The sequence below is a fragment of the Macrobrachium nipponense genome, chromosome 7 (assembly GCF_015104395.2).
Source record: "Macrobrachium nipponense isolate FS-2020 chromosome 7, ASM1510439v2, whole genome shotgun sequence".
NCBI lineage: Eukaryota > Metazoa > Arthropoda > Malacostraca > Decapoda > Palaemonidae > Macrobrachium > Macrobrachium nipponense.
This window is the reverse complement of record NC_061109.1, coordinates 103,010,950-103,029,906: the sequence shown is the minus strand read 5'-3', so window position 1 is coordinate 103,029,906 and position 18,957 is coordinate 103,010,950. Positions and strand designations below refer to the sequence as shown.

Sequence of the window (18,957 nt, the reverse complement as noted above, 5' to 3'; positions counted from 1 at the left end):
TTAATGCTGACTGCTCCGGTCTGGCACAAAGATGTAAGCTTTCTTTAACAAGAGGTAACTATCCAAATTATATTATGAAAATTTATATTTTTTCTCTTTGTGAAGGCTGTGGATATGTTGTAAAATATTTGGAAATTTTACATCAATGAGATTATATATACTTTCGATATCATATCCGTATTTGGAATTTTTTAGGATTTGGAAAAGGGTTTAGTCCAGAAAAAGCAGGAAAATCATGCTTTTAATCTATTTTATTCATATACCATAACAAATGATCGTGGCAAACTTAATACTTGGACACAGTTGCAAGGTTACGTTTTTCTATTACCATCATGTTTTTTTTTATAAATAGTACAGTAAAGTATCCAGAATTACTAGCAGTTTGGAGTTAGGGTGTTTTATTTTTCTACAAGGCTCAAGGAGAAGACACTGGCAATAAATTTGGTAATAAAGGTATCGGGGGTGATGGAATGGTAGGTAAATTGGAAAGTGTAGCTTGAGGTAAATGTTGAATGGTAGGCTCCTCCATGAGTAATTCCAAATTGTATCTTTTTACAATGGCTCCTGCTTCATCTGGTGTCATCTTGTGGGTACTTATTAAGTGTTGCTTCAGGTTCCTGTATACAACAAAAAAAAAAAAAAGTTTTAAAACAGATTTTAACACATAATTACAAAATTATGTTTGAATTATATTATGAACGTAAAATGTTGAGAGCAATTGGTAGCTATAGTTTCAAATATGCCAATATTGCATGCTGTTTCAGTGCCTTGGAGTAGATGTAAGCTTAACAGGAACTACAATTGCTGTTTCTTAGAAATGATTACAATTAATCAGAATACTCAAAATTCTATGGAAGTATTTTTGTCATTTTGATAAAAGCAGTAAAAGTTTGAAGGGAAAGAATATAATTTGTGAATATCTAAGTTGGCAACCAGTATACAATGGTATTACGTTCCAAGACCCCACACAATGCTCTCTCTCTCTCTCTCTCTCTCTCTCTCTCTCTCCTCCTCTCTCTCTCTCTCTCTCTCTGTGCATTATTGGCTGTACGTATATATTTTCAGTGGTAAAAACGTTTAAGATGACTTTGAAATTATATTAATATGTAATATAATCTCATAGATTAATGCAGTAATAGGATAGTAATTTAAGGTATATTTGAAGTAGGATGTTATTTGAGATATACATTTGGTACTTGAACTTTATAGATAGGCAGGTATAAGCATTTTGAGAGGGTTTTAAGTATTTGTGGGTTTTAACTATTTGTGGGGGTTCTGGTACAAATCCACTGTGAACATGAGGGTCCACTGTTTATATATATACAGTATATATATATATATATATATATATATAGTATATATTGTATATATATTATAGATTGTATTATATATATATTAATATTGATATATATATATATATATATATTATATATATATCTATAGATATATATATATTATATATAAATTAGTACTACTTTCAAAATGCATATATCCCCTCTTTGACTGTATAAAATGTTTTATATAGTTTGCAACATTTTTTCAGATTCCTAGCTAGCTTAGAATTAGGATGTTTAAAATGTGTGTTCAGATTTCACAACATAATATAAAAAGAATATATAACGTAGTAAAGAAAGAGAGAGATTTGCTTTGTCCGTTCCGAGATAGAATGGTTTTCATTACTTTTCATCGCCTCTACATTAAGGGAGCTGGCAGTCTCCGTGTTGTTATGAAAACATGTCAATCATCTTGCTCGCTTGAGTCTGTTTCGATCGGGTACGTGTTTTTGTTGAGTTAGTACATACATGACTGTATAGTGGTCTCATATGAAACCCCCTCAACCATGCTAGCCGATTCGAGCGTTTGACCCACGCAGCCTTGTTATGAATACTTATCACATCACCGTGATTCATATAAATCATTCGAGCCACAAATGTCCTTTAATATCTAATTCACTTTACCTCGGAATTGATATATTTTCATATATGTACCGAGGGGGAACTTTTAGTTGATAATAATTTCGACCCCCCATGGGATCGAACCACCGTCCAGTTGGACGGGGAACGAAATCAGGAATGGACAGTGACGCTACCGAGTCTGCTAGCAGAGAGGCTATGGTCAGAATCGATATAAACTTATAGCCTCTCTGCTAGCAGACTCGGTAGCGTCACTGTCCGTTCCTGATTTCGTTCCCGGTCCAACTGGACGGTGGTTCGATCCCATGGGGGGACGAAATTATTATCAACTAAAAATTCCCCCTCGGTACATATATGAAAATATATCAATTCCGAGGTAGAGTGAATTAGATATTAAAGGACATTTGTAGCTCGAATGATTTATATGAATCATGGTGATGTGATAAGTATTCATAACAAGGCTGCGTGGGTCAAACGCTCGAATCGGCTAGCATGGTTGAGGGGGTTTCATATCGATTCTAATTACGAATACACCGAGATCGGCGGTGATTTGTAATGGTCAGAATCGATATAAACTTATAGCCTTTCTGCTAGCAGACTTGGTAGCGTCACTGTCCGTTCCTGATTTCGTTCCCGGTCCAACTGGACGGTGGTTCGATCCCATGGGGGGACGAAATTATTATCAACTAAAAATTCCCCCTCGGTACATATATGAAAATATGTCAATTCCGAGGTAGAGTGAATTAGATATTAAAGGACATTTGTAGCTCGAATGATTTATATGAATCACGGTGATGTGATAAGTATTCATAACAAGGCTGTGTGGGTCAAACGCTCGAATCGGCTAGCATGGTTGAGGGGGTTTCATATCGATTCTAATTACGAATACACCGAGATCGGCGGTGATTTGTAATGGTCAGAATCGATATAAACTTATAGCCTCTCTGCTAGCAGACTCGGTAGTGTCACTGTCCATTCCTGATTTCGTTCCCCGTCCAACTGGACGGTGGTTCCATCCCATGGGGTGACGAAATTATTATCAACTAAAAATTCCCCCTCGGTACATATATGAAAATATGTCAATTCAGAGGTAGAGTGAATTAGATATTAAAGGGCATTTGTAGTTCGAATGATTTATATGAATCACGGTGATGTGATAAGTATTCATAACAAGGCTGCGTGGGTCAAACGCTCGAATCGGCTAGCATGGTTGAGGGGGTTTCATTTCGATTCTAATTACGAATACACCGAGATCGGCGGTGATTTGTAATGGTCAGAATCGATATAAACTTATAGCCTCTGTGCTAGCAGACTCGGTAGCGTCACAGTCCGTTCATGATTTCGTTCACCGTCCAACTGGACGGTGGTTCGATCCCATGGGGTGACGAAATTATTATCAACTAAAAATTCCCCCTCGGTACATATATGAAAATATATTGATTCCGAGGTAGAGTGAATTAGATATTAAAGGACATTTGTAGCTCGAATGATATATATATATATATATATATATATATTATATATATATAATTATATATAGATATATATATATCTATATCGTTCAAGATTTAAGCTAGAACCAAGGAAAAAGAAAGTCTTTTACCCAAGTTTAAGGCATCTATACTAGTCACCCCTTCCACTTTGGAGGAATCCATTCTCTTTTTTCTTTTGAAAAAGCTATCTCTTCTTCTATTGTTTGTTGGAATTACCCCCACAGGGACTGGAGGAGGAGCTTAACAGGAGAAAGCTTCAAAAGGCCTTGAACCCAGAAGCAGAGTCCTCAGAAGAACACCCGACCTAGGCGAGGTCAAAGCCTGGCTCCTTACCAGACGCCGCTGCCCCCATCCCCCTCCTGGGCCTGGCTTTCCCATGCTTTGGGAAGCCCCAAGTATATTTTAAAACTCCATAGTGCCGGGACATCAAGGAGAAGAATTCCAGCCCCATCCATAATGTACTGTAAGGGAAGTTCCGTTTCAACCAGGGAATTGTTTTTACCTTTGTCTGTATTTCCTTTCCTTTTTCCAAGGCGACTTTGTGTAGTTTTCATCCCCCCCCCCCCTCTGCCATCTGGGCTCAATTCTGTAATTACTCCCCTGTGATACTAGTAACATCCCCTTAGTGAATTTACGCCACAAAATAGTTTCTTCTGTGTAAATTTCCCAGTCATTTCATTCCCCCCAAGAGTGGCCTTGTGATTGAAAGAAAGTAGTGAGTAATGTTCGCCCTCGTGTGCTCCCGTGCCTTATGCCTGTCCTCTATTTGTAGAAAAACGCTGTGCCTGGCTGTGGTAGGAATTGGAAATCCTTTGAAGCTTGCAATCTTAATCCGTTGCGCGAATTTCTAAACTTTGTGGCTGAATTGCTCCCGCCACGTGCTCGGGTGGATTGAAAGTGGTCCCCTGCCCCTTGTGTTTCTGGACCTCTGTAAATTTATGTAAATATAGTGCTTTTAAAACTAGAGTCCAGCTTTTATGTAAATTCCTCCCGCCTCAGTAAAATCGGCCTTATATCTGAAAAGTTTAGTTTTTCAGTTTTTTTTTCTTTGTTCAAACCCCTCGTCCTCCAGTCAAGGCCTAAATTTTCAATGTAATTGTATTTTTGTGAGGAGACGAGGTGGAGTTTTGAATAATATATATATGTATGTATATGTATGTATAATATATATTATATATATTATATATATATATATATATATATATATATATATATATCTATATATATATATATATATATATATATATCATATATATATATTATGCATAGTCTCTGTGACCTATGATATATATATATATATATATATATATATATAATATTATATATATGTGGCATAGGGTTTTGATTAATAATATGCGTTCTCTGTGACCTATGGAATGTGGAGAACAGTGCAGTAACGACCTGAGAGTAGCTGATGAATGAGATTCTAGGGGATGGCGTGAGATAAAAATGCTTAATTCAGGAAGTCAATGTACGACAGTTTATGAACTATTCTCAAGTGCCTTTGGGAAACTGGTTGTAGCCAGTAATATGAGGCGTTGTCGAAGTGTGCATTCGTGTGTGCGTGTGCGCCTCTTCTATTCATAATGTATCACTAGCCAAGTCTATGGGAAGACTTACACAGAGATTCGTGGAGGAAGGCAAAGCCACGATGGCGGGTGCCAAAGTGTTTAAACAGTGAGTGATATTCCGGTTGGGAATGGGTAAGTGTTACCTTTACTTTAGCCAAAGGGATGGCTTGTTTGATATCTTGTAAGATGTTCCATTTTATTAACTTTGTCTTTGAACTTGTGTGTGTACTTACCGGGATGTGTTCTGTATCTTTGGAACAGACGGATCTGGAAATGCCGGGGGACAGAGTTCCCAGTGGGGTGTGGACTTTTGGGTGACTTGACATTGTAGTTTTGAGTTAGTCTGTAAGACTGGATTACTTGGTTAATTGATTTATTTGTTCTTGTAAATAAACGTTATGTTATGATGCAACTCTCTCATTTTCATTACCTGTTAGAATGGAGAGAGAGTGAGAGAGAGAGAGAGAGAGAGAGAGAGAGAGAGTGACCTTGAGAGAGAGAGAGAGAGAGAGAGAGAGAGAGAGAGAGAGAGAGCCTGTGTGTGTAATAGGGTGTGGGGGGTCTGCCTTCCGTTTCGTGTCCACGCTTACCTTATGAATACTGGGGGTTCTTCCCCCATGTTATATATATATATACAATATATATATACATATACATATATACGTATATATATATACATACAGTGTTCCCCCCGTATTTGCGGGGGATGTGTACCAGACACCCCCGTGAATAGTTAAAACCCGCAAATAGTTCAAACCACCACTAAAAATGCTTATAACTTACTTATGCATTATTATAGCTAGTGTGAGAATGTTAAGAGATGATAATGAAACAAAATCCTTCTATATATGTACACCACCCATCCTAACTACGATTGATTCGATCTATGACTCCTTGGAGGAGGCTATCGAATATGTAGCTAATAACTTCGAAGAGAGACTCAATAGTAGTGAAGGTTCAGGTTGGTGTATTACCTTGCTGGATAGGGTTGAACTTCATATCACGCGATGTGAGTTAGTGAATATTAATAACTTCAAGGCCTATCCTGAGGGAGATCGTGGCAGACTTCAGGTTGTCAATATTCAATCCAGGTACAGCTGCGTTATTACAGCATTAGAAGCGTACGTTGTACTCCGGGATAACCTCTCGCACGTATTGACAACCTCTCTTGGGACTTAATGACCAGGATGAGGAGGGGGCAATTTAATATCAAACTCTCGTCAGATATGCCATTGACTCATGACTCTTTCCAAACATTAGAAAAGGGGAACAACCTCAACATTTATGTTTATAAATTATGTGAATTAGTCATGGGGAAACGGCAGAAAAAACATTGGACAGTACATCTGGTGAGGAAAGGTGGTATTCCCCCAAAAGCTCTCATCTGGTCACCTTGTTGTTAATCACTGACGACCACATCGAGTTGATTAAAGATATGTTGGCATTTGTGAAGTGTTTCGACACAGGTTCAAGCAAGGAAGGGGTGAGCATGCGGGTGGTATGTGTTACAATTGTTTGACATTGTTCAATAGTCCCACCACCCGCAATGCTCACACTCAGGCATATACTGCTTGAACCACTGTTGAATACCCAGATCCCAGCCAATTTAAACAATTTACCAAGGTTAAAGCTCTGCACAAAATCTCGCACATTGCTTTCCTTGATTTCGAGGCTTATAATATTCAGCCAAATGGCGAAGACAATCCAAGAATTGTAACAAAGCAGAAAGCTTACACTTACTGCTATGTGATCGATGACGGGTGAATATTGTACGCATAGACTAGGTTATGGAGAAAAATGTGTGGTTTTTTTGCGGAACATGAGCCAGGAATGGACATTATTGTGTGAGCAAATGCCAAGGTATCAATTGCACATGACCCCAGAATCCACCCGCAAGTTTGAAGATAGCACCCTTGGTTGGGGATGTAACGTTGAATTCTAAAATCTGTTTCCCCCTCATTTCTAATGGTGAACTTCATCAATTAATCTGTAAAAATATCTGGGGTGGTTTTTGTAGTTTAGTTCGAAGACGGTCTGTAGCCAATAATCCAGAGTTAAATCCCAGTTTTAAGGTTGGTGATCCTCAATCATATATATTGTATGTTGATTTCACCAGCTTGTATCCCACGGTTATGAACAAATACAAAATGCCCTTGGGTGAAATAACTGAACTTCCCCCAGCTGAATTTGAACAGTTTGTCGCTAGTCATTACCTCCATTGATTGACAGGGTGAATACGGTTATTTCCTCCTCCTCGATGCCAAACGGGTTAGCAGGGATGTTGCTCTACAGAGAGACGATCTCCCTTTCACCATTCATCACATGAATGTAACTCACCAGGATCTATCTTCATATAGTAAAAACCTGCTGACTAAGTTCAATGTGAAGCTGCCCAAGATAAATGTTAAATTGACGGGTATGCATCTACCGATGCGTAATCACTTGATCTGCCTTCCCTTATTACAAACACAGATAAGACTGTCTAGAAGTTGATGTAATAACTCTTTCACTACAGTGAAAGAGTTCAACTTCTTTATACCGACACTGACAGCTTGATCTTCTCCCTTGTGAATGATAACCTCAATTGTGAATTGAAGGAGGTTCTCAAACTCTATATGGACTTGAGTAATTTCCCGAAAACTCAAAAATTTTATGATGAATCACATAAGGGGGAACTCGGATTAGTCAAGGTTGAAACGGGGACTGAACTCATGAGAGAATTCATCTGTGTCAAACCTAAGGTTCATTCATATCTAACTGATATGAATAAACACCTTGAAAGGTATACAAAGATGCTGGCAAAAGACCATTCCGCATGAACAGTATCGAGAAGTGATCGAAAAGAATGAGATCAATATACTCGTGTGCGGAGTTTGCAAAGAGTAGGAGGTACGATGTGTTATATGAGCCAGCGAAAGGTGTCTCTATGTCCTTTAGAGGATAAGAGATATTATGTGACACCGTATAAATTGTTGGCATATGGCCATCCAGACATTAGGGTGGAGGGTGTGGTGGAGGAGGAGGAACTAGAGGTGATAGTGGGGCTGGTGCCAGCAGCACCGTCTGTGTCTAGCATTCTACCCGCTGTTCCTAGCACCTCGAGAATTCCTACTCCTCCTCCATCCCTACACCCATCTTCACATCATTCCCCTCGAGTGAAAGGGTGTTCAAAACGGCGAAGGGAGCACAGTAAAGTAGGGGATGTAAAATCAACTCTCTCTCCATCATCATTGGCATTGCTTTTACTCTGTCGGCAAATGGATTCACCCCATCCTCCTGTGAAACGAAGGCAGTTCACCTTGACTTAGTGGTCAACTTTGTGTTTTTTTAGCATACTTAGTTTTATTTTATCTATCTACCACCACTAAAAATGTTTATAACTGCCTATCGTGAAAGTTCAGATACCAAATGTATACCTTTAATAACATCCTACTTCAAATATACCTAAAATTACTAATCTAGTACTGCATTAATCTTTGAGGTTATATTATTAATATCATTTCAAAGTCATCTTAAACATTTTACCGTTAAAAATATATACCTACAGCAAATAACAGAGAGAGAGAGAGAGAGAGAGAGAGAGAGGAGAGAGAGAGAGAGGAGAGAGAGAGAGAGGTTATTGTTACTGTTTAATCTCATTAAACTTAATATTATTTGTAAACTAGTACTGTATATTATTATTTTACCATAAAATGTAGTAATGTCCTTAAAGATATACTTATACATACACTTCTAGCCCAAACAGATGGCGAGAGTTACCACTAAGACATACTAGTATCACGTGTGGCAAAAGAGAGAGAGAGAGAGAGAGAGTTATCCTTATTTAAAGGAGTGAAATATATAGATTATTGTACTTCTTTAAAATACTATCACATATGAATTTTGAAATTAGTTATATTAATATTATTATTATGCGAAAATATTAATAAACATACACATGTACCATAGAAATTCTCTCATCTCAGTAAAAGAGAGAGAGAGAGAGAGAATTTTCATGATCCTGAGATGGCAACACAGGAGGACTTAACAGTTGTTGGACCCCAGCCAACTCAGCTTGGCTACAGACAAGACGTGGGGTAAAATGCATTTTCTTTCATTCTTACATAATTCTTATTTATAAACTAAAATCTTGTTAATTCACTTTAGTGTTTGCTTTAATGAATTTATATTACTGCTGTTTACATTAATATTGATATTTGAAAATTAGTAAATCATCATCCAAAAAACATACATCTCTGAGAGAGAGAGAGAGAGAGAGAGAGAGAGAGAGAGAGAGAGAGAGAGAGAGAGATTATCGTAGTATTTGTAAAATATTTTCACATATGATTTTTGTAATTACAGGTTATTATTATTGTTGTTATTATTATTATTATTATTATTATTATTATTATTATTATTATTTATTATTATTATTATTATCATATGAAAATATTAATAACATGTTATACATATGTGTACCATAAAAATCTCTCATCTCAGTAAGAGAGAGAGAGAGAGAGAGAGAGAGAGAGAGACCTGGAGTTCAAAAGCACTAAAATCTTACTAATTTACTGTGGTATTTTCTTTATTGAAGTGATTGCTTTTTACATATTTGAAAATTAGTAAATCATTTATCATACAAAAAGCATACATCTCTGTAAGAGAGAGAGAGAATTATTAGTTATTATGTGATATCATTTAATCTTATTAAACTTACTAATACAATATTGATCAATATTAATATTTTAAAATTAGTAAATAATTTTTGTATCATAAAAATGTATTTAGGCATGAAAATAACATCAAAATACACTAATTAGTGATTATTTATCGTCGAAGAATCCCGCGAATAGGCGAATTCACCCAAAATCATGGGTAGATATGGTCCAGAGAAAAATCCGCGAATCCTGAGAACGCGAATACCGGGGCCCGCTATATTATATATCTATATATATATATATATATATATATATATATATATAATATATATATATATATATATACAGTAGTACCTCGAGATACGAAAGGCTGAACTTACGAAAAATCCAAGTTACGAAAGCCAGTGCGAAAAATTTTACTGCTCTACATACGAAAAGTTTTCAAGATACGAAAGGTTGTTGCTGTAAAGTCCCGAGATTCGCCCAGACCACCAAGAACAATTTTAAAACTCCCGCGCCGCCAACTAAGTATACTCGCCACCATCCTCCCGCTCTCCCATTGGTTCCTGATGCTAGTCACCCCATAAGGTCTTGCTCTCCTATTGGTCAGCATCTACCCCTTGTGCATAAAGTATTCTATTGGTAAAAGGATGCTGTAAATTGAAAAACTTATTCATGCAATACATTTAATAAAAAAAACATTAGGTAAAGATAGAATAAAGAATAGAAATGAATGGTTATTATACTGTTTGGTAGTTTCAGTAGTTGAAGAGAGATAATGAAAATTTATGGCTTACTGTGTAAAGTGATTGCTTGTCGATCGTTCGATACTCGTAAGTGCTGGATGTAAACAGACGTTTGGAAGCTTTTTTTTTTTTGTTTATTATAGTTAATGGTTACTTAATAATTATTTGAAATGAGTACGTGCAATACATTTAATAAAAAAAATTGTGAATTAGATATCATAAAATATAAAATAAATCAAGACTTCCAACAAATACGTATTTTTTAGAATTCTTCTTCTGTTTTATTATTACGTTATGTATACGCATGATTCATTATAGCTGTCAGTAACTCTGTATCTTCATTAGGTAAAGATAGAATAAAGAATAGAAATGAATGGTTATTATACTGTTTGGTGGTTTCATTAGTTGAAGAGAGATACTAATGACAATTTATGGCTTACTGTGTGCTAGGAAAAATGATTGCTTGGTGCTCGTTCGATACTCTAAGACGGGTAAGAGCTGGATGTAAACAATCGATCGGAAGGTTTGTTTTTTGGTTGTTTGTGTATTATAGTTAATGATTAATTAATAATTATTTAAAATGAGTACATACTGATTATTTATACATTTTATTGGCATATTCTAAGCTTTTAGCTCTTAGGTTTAGATGTCAGAATCATAGACTAGGCTACAGTAGCAACCGCTAACATAGGCTAGGCTTATTGCTAAGGGACATATGCTAAAGTCCTAATATATGCAGTAAAAATGGGGTTGAACATTACATGCAGGTTAATATTACTCAAGTATGTACTGTATTTTGCCTTTTTGGAGTCATATTTCTTCCGTCGTAACCCTAGAACATGTGTTGTAGGCCTGGAAATATAATTTACTGGGGTGTTTTTGGAGGGCTTGGAACGGATTAGCCATTTTACATGTAAAATGTGTTCCAAGTTACGAAAAACTCATAATACGAAGGCCGTCTCGGAACGGATTAATTTCGTATCTCAAGGTACCACTGTATATATATATATATGCATATATATCTTACAAGTGTGTAATGTGTTAGTGAATTTCATATCATGTCTTGCTTGGAGACAGATTGAGCTGTAGAGGCAGCCTTCGTGAATGAAGGAATCTGATACGTAAGCATTTTAATCTGGAGGCTATTTGTACTGTTGTCAAGGCAGCTTGGGGTGTGTCGAGTATGTACATTCGTTTGTACGGATGTCACAGGTCTAACCGACCAAGGCCCTTGTGAGAGGCGCATTCCTTTTGTGAGAGGAAAGAGGTCAGTTTGGTAAACGCCAGGTGTCGGGAGAAAAACCCCATCTTAAAAGGTATGGCACATATTTTATATGACTTAAAAACAGTTGCCTTTGAAAAGAGAGAGAAGTGTGAAATGTATCCTTTTACTTAATATTGCCTTTGAAAAAAGAGAAGTGTGAAGTGTATCTCTTTACTCAATATTATGTTATGTATCATTATTACAGATGGGCTCTATTCCATGATATTAGAGACGGGATTCTCTATCCTGACTAACACAATGAAACGATCGACATTTTGAGTCTGGGAGTGAATACTTAGCCAGGAGAGTGGAATGATAACTTAATAGTTTTCTTTGTGGGGCAGACTTGGTTTTTTATCACTATGACTTATTAATCATTTGTTCTATTTTATGTTCATCTGCTTTGGGTAATAAATAGTATATTTTTGTATTTATGGGAGCTTAACCCTTCAACGCCGATTGGACGTATGGTACGTCGACGAAAAAAAGTTTATTAAAAATTCGCGGAAAAATAGTTATAGGCCTACTAGGCAAAAACTTTTGAATCACGCGCCTTGAGGGATGCTGGGAGCTCACGGATCAAGGCGTTTTGTTTAAAATCGTTACCCAGGCGCGCAAGCGCAGATTTCTTTCTTCTCACACTAAAAAAACACCAGCGACACATCTCAGAAATTATTTAGTCACTTTGACATAAATTTTGAACCTTTTTATATTAGCCGTTACATGGAGTATTATATATGAAAATGTGCGCAATTTCATGTAGAATGCAACTAAAAGCAACTCATGGTTGTAGCTTTTATCAGTTTTGAAATATTTTCATATAAATAACGATAAGTGCCAAAATTTCAACCTTCGGTCAACTTTGACTCGAACGAAATGGTCGAAAAACGCAATTGTAAGCTAAAACTCTTATATTCCAGTAACATTCAATCATTTACCTTCATTTTGCAACAAATTGGAAGTCTCAAGCACAATATTTCGATTTATGGTGAATTTATGAAAAGAAGAAAATTCCTTACGTCCGCGCGGTAACTCTTCCGAAAAAAATCAGAAATTTTTTTTGTCCGATTGTCGTAATATTTGCACTATTTTAAATTAGCATTTACATAAAGTTTTATATATGAAAATGTGCGCAATTTCATGTAGAATACAACTAAAAACAATCCATGGTTGGAGCTTTTATCAGTTTTGAAATATTTTCATATAAATAACGATAATTGCCAAAATATCAACCTTCGGTCAACGTTGACTCGACCGAAATGGTAAAAAAACGCAATTGTAAGCTAAAAATATTACATTCTAGTGATATTCAATCATTTATATTTATTTTGCAACAAATTGGAAGTCTCTAGCACAATATTTCGATTTATGGTGAATTTATGAAATAAACTTTTTCCTTACGTCCGCGCGGCAACTCTTCCGAAAAAATCATAAATTTTTTCGTCCGATTGTCGTAATGTTTGCACCATTTTAAATTAGCCGTTACATAAAGTTTTATATATGAAAATGTGCGCAATTTCATGTAGAATAAAACAATAAACAACCCATGGTTGTAGTTTTTATCAGTTTTGAAATATTTTCATATAATGATAAATAGAAAAAATTTGTCCTTCGGTCAACTTTAACTCGACCGAAATGGTCGAAAACTGCAATTGTAAGCTACAACACTTACAGTCTAGTAATATTCAATCAATTACCTTAATTTTGCAGCAAACGGGAAGTCTCTAGCACAATATTCCGATTTATGGTGAATTTTTTAAAACCGCTTTTTTTTACGTCCCCGCGTTACAAATTCATGCATCATTTTGTGATAGCATTTTCTCTGTGTTGCCTTGATCGTTTTACAATGTGTTATATACCAAAATGATCGCAATTTAATGTACATTACAATGAAAAAAAATTAACTCGTTTGCTTCAACCGTTTTGCTCTCGGCGCGATTTGAATACAATTATATATGAAATATTTTTTTGTGCTGTCATATATCTCAATATTTATATATGATAATGATATTTTTTTTCATTTCTGATGGTTGCATACTAAACTTCAGGCAATGACAAAAAAAGGAGCCAAAAATGAACTTTTAATCTTGAAAACTATGCGTGTTCTGATTTAATAAAAAAAAATTTCTGCTTCGGCGCTCACTCGCGAAAGCCACCTGCATACGGGAGACGATTTTTAAAATACCATTTTGGCATTTAAGGGTTAATAGGCCTAATAACATGTTTGCAGATAGAGGGCACCATTGACAACAGGTAAGGGTTTCCAATTTGTGTAGTTTTGATAAAAGGGTGTAAGAGTGGTGGCAGGCGGTTTAAGAAGCTTTTTATATATTTTATGAGCTGTAGGTACGCTAACGAAGAGTCTGGTGACTAGTTAGACACAGATTTTTTGGTAGGAAAAGGGGTTATATTCATGTCACTGGCAACTCGGGGCTCTTTTTGCTGATTCAATGGTTTGGGTGTGGTATTGAAAGCATTGGGTATCTCTCTGGCTCAGTGTCGGCCATTTTGTGATTCATGAAAACCAGTCTTAAAACGTGAAGGGGAAAAGTTTAGTTTTCAACATATTAAAGTGTTTCATGAGTGTTGTGAACAGGCTATGCAATATTTGCGGTGCGTATACGAATTCGGTTTCCAGTCATATGAAGATGTGAGTGTATTTTCAAGTTTTCTTTCCTATTTTCTCCTTTTTATCTTTTATTTTTAATTTTTTTTTGTTTGTATTCATTTTTTTGTTTGTGGTGAATTTACTTGAAGGGGCATTTTTGTTTTGATGTCTCACCCTGAGAGAGAGAGAAAGAGAGGGGATGGCGAGAGTTTGTGTGTGTGGTTCTGGTTGTCGCTGGGTTAGATCACTTAGTAAGCGTTTTGCACCTTTTTTTTTTTCTTCTTTTACTAACCCCTCCTTATTTTTTTTTCATTGTTGTTGTTGCTTTCATGGGATGATATATGGGGCGTGGGGCGCGTTTGTTTTTTGTTATCCATTATTGGGGGAAAATTTGTATTAATTTTTCTGGATTGGGTTTTGTGTACATAAATACATTGATGTTATTGAGATCGGGGAATCTTATAGAACAAAAGAGCTTCCGGAAAGAGAGAAAGATGGTGGATACTAAGAGTACCACAACGCTACTACATCACGTAACGAACGTGAGTGTGGGCGTGAGCCCTTTCAGATGAATGGTAGATGGTGTTTTATCACAACCTGTGCAAATTTTCATTGAAAGGGTGAATAATTATTTAGCTGGAAAGAATATAACGGACGATATAGAGGCATTTAGAGGCGAAAGCTTTGCTAGATTTCAATAGAGGAGATCTCTCCCACCGTTGCAGGAGTTTCCAATTTACAAAATGTCATACCTGGACTGATTTGCAAGCATTTTTTAAAATAGCTTATGGCTCACAGGAACGCGGAGATATGGTGAGGGACCTTTGGGGTCTTTATAAACTACGGAAGGGCACTAATAGCCTCGTAGAACAGTTCAAAACTTTTTGACGCAGTGGTGGATTGGGTAGGAAAATTGAAAACATCTAAATGGGTTACAGGTTGTAATGTGTCTCTTAAGAACGTTCATAAACAGATCTATTTTTCCTTGCTCTTGCACGATGTACCAGATGCGATAGTGGATAGCTTTGATGAAAAGATTGAACCTACTTCAGACAAAGAATGACTTTATGCCCAAATTGAGAAACATGTCTAAATGTCCCACTGTAGATATTACAATTTTTTTTTTATGGGACAGGCCTAAGGGATAGAGTGCAAAGAGACAGAATTTTCTCCTTCCCCTCTGTGTGCAAAAGTTGAATATAACAAAAGATCGATTGATCAAAAGCAACAGCAGTTGCGCTGTTTCAACTGCAATAAACCAGGGCATCCAAAGAAATTGTGTAGTGTTAAATATTGTGGAATGTGTAAGAGTACCAATCATTATTGGCCATCTTGTCTGTCTTAGATACGGAGAGATGCGAGGCCTACACCTCAAGGTTCTGGTATTTATAATGTGAGAACTTCCCAGGCAGGTCAAACCAGAGGGCAAAGAGATAGGCAAAATTTTTGGAAGCCCGATCAACAAAAAGGGTACAGGTGATTGGTACGTGCCATTGTGGTCTCGTGGGGGACGCCCCAGAGCCCAGGCCTATAGTTTATGGAACAGTAGGGGATGTGGATATCCCAATATTTAAAGAATCTGGTGCGTCTATGAATTTAATGGACTATAATTTATATCAATCCATGTTTTCCATGTGATTTGCAAGCCCGTAGATTAAATACCCTGGGTTGTGTTCAAATACAGTTTACTCCTGGTGACAGAGTACTAACAGAACCATTTTTGGTAATGAAAGGAATTGCGTTGGGCAACAGACTTTTGCTGGGTCATCCTGCTTGTAGAAGACACGAGATTTCAATCCATGCGGGTGTTAATGGGATAACAGTCTGGATACCTGGTGTTTTTTTGCCTTATGAGGACATGATTAGAACGGAGGACATGGAGCTTATTGAAAAAGATGTGCTCGGTGATATTAATGGTGGTGATACGAGTGTTACGGAGAAAGGTAATGTTAAATCCACGTTGGTGATATGGGAAATGATTACAGGGGTTCTATCAGAGTTCACGGTGATAACAATGGTGGTGATGATATTTTGGATGGTGATATTGATACTAATATTGATGTTATTTCTGATACTAACAATGCTGGGGATGATACTGGGGCTGGTAATGTGTATGGGGTGGTGAAAGGGGAGATACTAACCACAAATAAACAGGTGTTTTATCTGAAGATATTGTGTTACTACCTGGTTCAAAGACTATGGTAAAAGTCAAATTGAAGGAAATGAGAAAACCCACAGATGTGTGTGTTATTGAAAATAGCGAGAAGCTTAGAGGGGTTATCAGCACGGCATCGGTGAACAGTGTATCCAAGGATGGGATTACTTGGTTAGAATTACTAAACTGTAATGATACAATTAGGAGATACCAAAGGAATACATATATATTGGATTTCCAAGATTGGAGTCGTGATACTGGTTCAGTGGCTATCGTAGAGGGGAAACCCGAGTTTTAGGAGGCAGAAATGCAATCAAGGAAACTAATATTTAGAGAACATTTAGCTAATGCAGATTATAGCGAACACGTTGAAGCGATAAGCGAGCTCTTGGCAGAATTTAGGGATACGGTAGCCTTACAAGGTGATAAATTGGGGTTGACTAATGTGTTAGAGCATAAGGTAAATTTGGAGAGTGGCACAAAACCTATTTATATTCCTGCATATCGCATACCTTTCAAAATCAGAGAACAGGTTGAGAAAGAGGTTAATAGATGGGAAGAAGGAATCATTAGACCTAGCGTGTCTCCTTACAACTTTCCCTTGTCAGCGGTGCCTAAGAAAGACGGTTCTGTCTGTGTATGAGTCGATTTTAGACGTTTAAATGAAAAGACTATCCCTGACCGCTATCTAGTTGTGTGCATACCAGATCTTCTTGTTGAAATCTGGGGACATAATATTTATAGCTCAATTGATTTGGCGCAGTAGCAAGGAATATACCGCTTTTTCAGTGCCCAAGGGACACTATGAATTTACGCGAATGCTTTTTGGTTTATCAGGCAGTCCGATGACCTTTACCAGGTTGGTGAACATAGTTTTGCACGGGTTATTGGGCAAAAATGTTTGTGTATGTGGATGACATCCTGGTCACAACAGACACAATTGTGCAACACCTGGAAGTGCTTACAGAAGTACTTAGGAGGCTTAGATTAGCGGGGTTGAAAATTAAGCTAGCCAAGTGTTCGTTCTTGAAAAAGCAGATCACATATCTAGGTCACGTCATATCTAAGGAGGGGTTAGAGTAAATGACGATAAAGTCAAAGCAATAGCGAATTTTCGCACCCCCAGATCAAAGAAAGAGATTAAGTCATTCCTGGGTATCACTGGTTTCTTCAGGAGGTTTGTGAAAGGGTTCTCTAATATAGCAGCTCCCCTAACTGATGTATTGCGGGAAGACGTTCAATTTCAATGGAAGGAACCCCAGGCGGAGAGTTTTCAAAAGCTCAAGGACGCGTTAATGAATCCCCGTTTTGAAGTTTCCAGATTTTAGCAAACCTTTTACATTAGTGACTGATGCAAGCCAGGAAGGTATAGGTGCTTGCCTTATGCAAAAGTTTGATGGGAAATTCCATCCCATAGCTTTTTATAGCAGGAAATTCAGGACAAAGGGCAGCAACGAGAGATCAATGGCCACAATAGATAAAGAAGCCTTTGCAATAGTGTCGAGCTTAGTTAATTTTAAAATGTTACTGATGGGGAATAAAGTAGTTCTTACAGACCACAAGCCATTATTAGATCTTTTTAATAAACCGATTTCTCGTCGAAAAGAGCTCAATGGTTTTTAACTATCAGAGATTTTGATGCAAAGCTCAAATATATAGAGGGCAAATTTAATGTAGTTGCGGATGCTCTCAGTAGGAGTTTTCACGACACGGAAGGATTCCAAGTCGCGCAAGTCACTAGCGAGGCTTTACAATGGGAGGTATCTCTCATAGAGCAAAGGCAAGATGAAGACGAGATTCTAGCAGATGCAAAAGCGTTTCTTAGAGGGGAAATAGTTTGGAAACGTTATAAGTTGCCTTTTTCAGGTTTGGAGTTCGAAGGTAATCTGTTGGTTAGGAAAATTAAATATAAATTGAGAACCAGTGAAAGTAAAGGAGATACGACACAGATCGTAATTCCGAAAGTCCTAATTCCAGTGGTTTTGGATATAGTTCATTGCAGGTTTGGTAGTCCACACTTGGGAATAGAAAAAACGTATGATGAGGTTCGTGCTAAATACATTTGGAAAAACATGGGGAAAGATGTGGAAAATCTTGTAAGGAATTGTACGGATAACTTCATGCAAATTAGGATCGTATCCTATACCGAGTAGACCTTTTCAGAGAATACATATGGATATCCTGGGGAATTTTTGTTTGTCTAGGTATGTGAACAAGTACTTGTTAGTGATAATAGATGAACTTTCAAGGATAGTAGAAATTTTCCCACTTATGCATAAAACGGCTGAAGAAGTAGCCATAGCGTTTTTCAATGGTATCATTTGCAGATACGGCTCACCCGAAGTTCTATTGACCAACAATGGTAGAGAATTTGTGAACAAAACCTTGGAATGTTTAACGGAAGTCATGTGAACACAGAAAGTAACAATTATTCCATACAGACCCAAGGCTAATGGGTTGTGCAAACGAGCAAACAGGAAAGTGCTCGAGGTTCTCAGGAAAACTGTAGGTGGTAATGATAAGAATTGGGACAGATATGTTAATGTTTTTAGACATAGTATTAACACTAT

The 18,957-nt window shown here is 37.0% G+C and overlaps 1 protein-coding gene across 3 annotated transcripts in view; it reads right to left on the bottom strand.

The window, feature by feature from the left end:
* Positions 1 to 233: 233 nt before the first annotated feature.
* The window catches only part of LOC135217747 (uncharacterized), a 135,144-nt gene continuing 116,420 nt past the window's right edge, over positions 234 to 18,957 (bottom strand). For all 3 annotated transcript variants that reach the window (XM_064253756.1, XM_064253754.1, XM_064253755.1), the window contains exon 4: positions 234 to 617. In XM_064253756.1, coding sequence (XP_064109826.1) covers positions 416 to 617 — 202 coding nt within the window. In that variant the 3' untranslated portion in view covers positions 234 to 415. The remainder of the gene's footprint in view (positions 618 to 18,957) is intronic.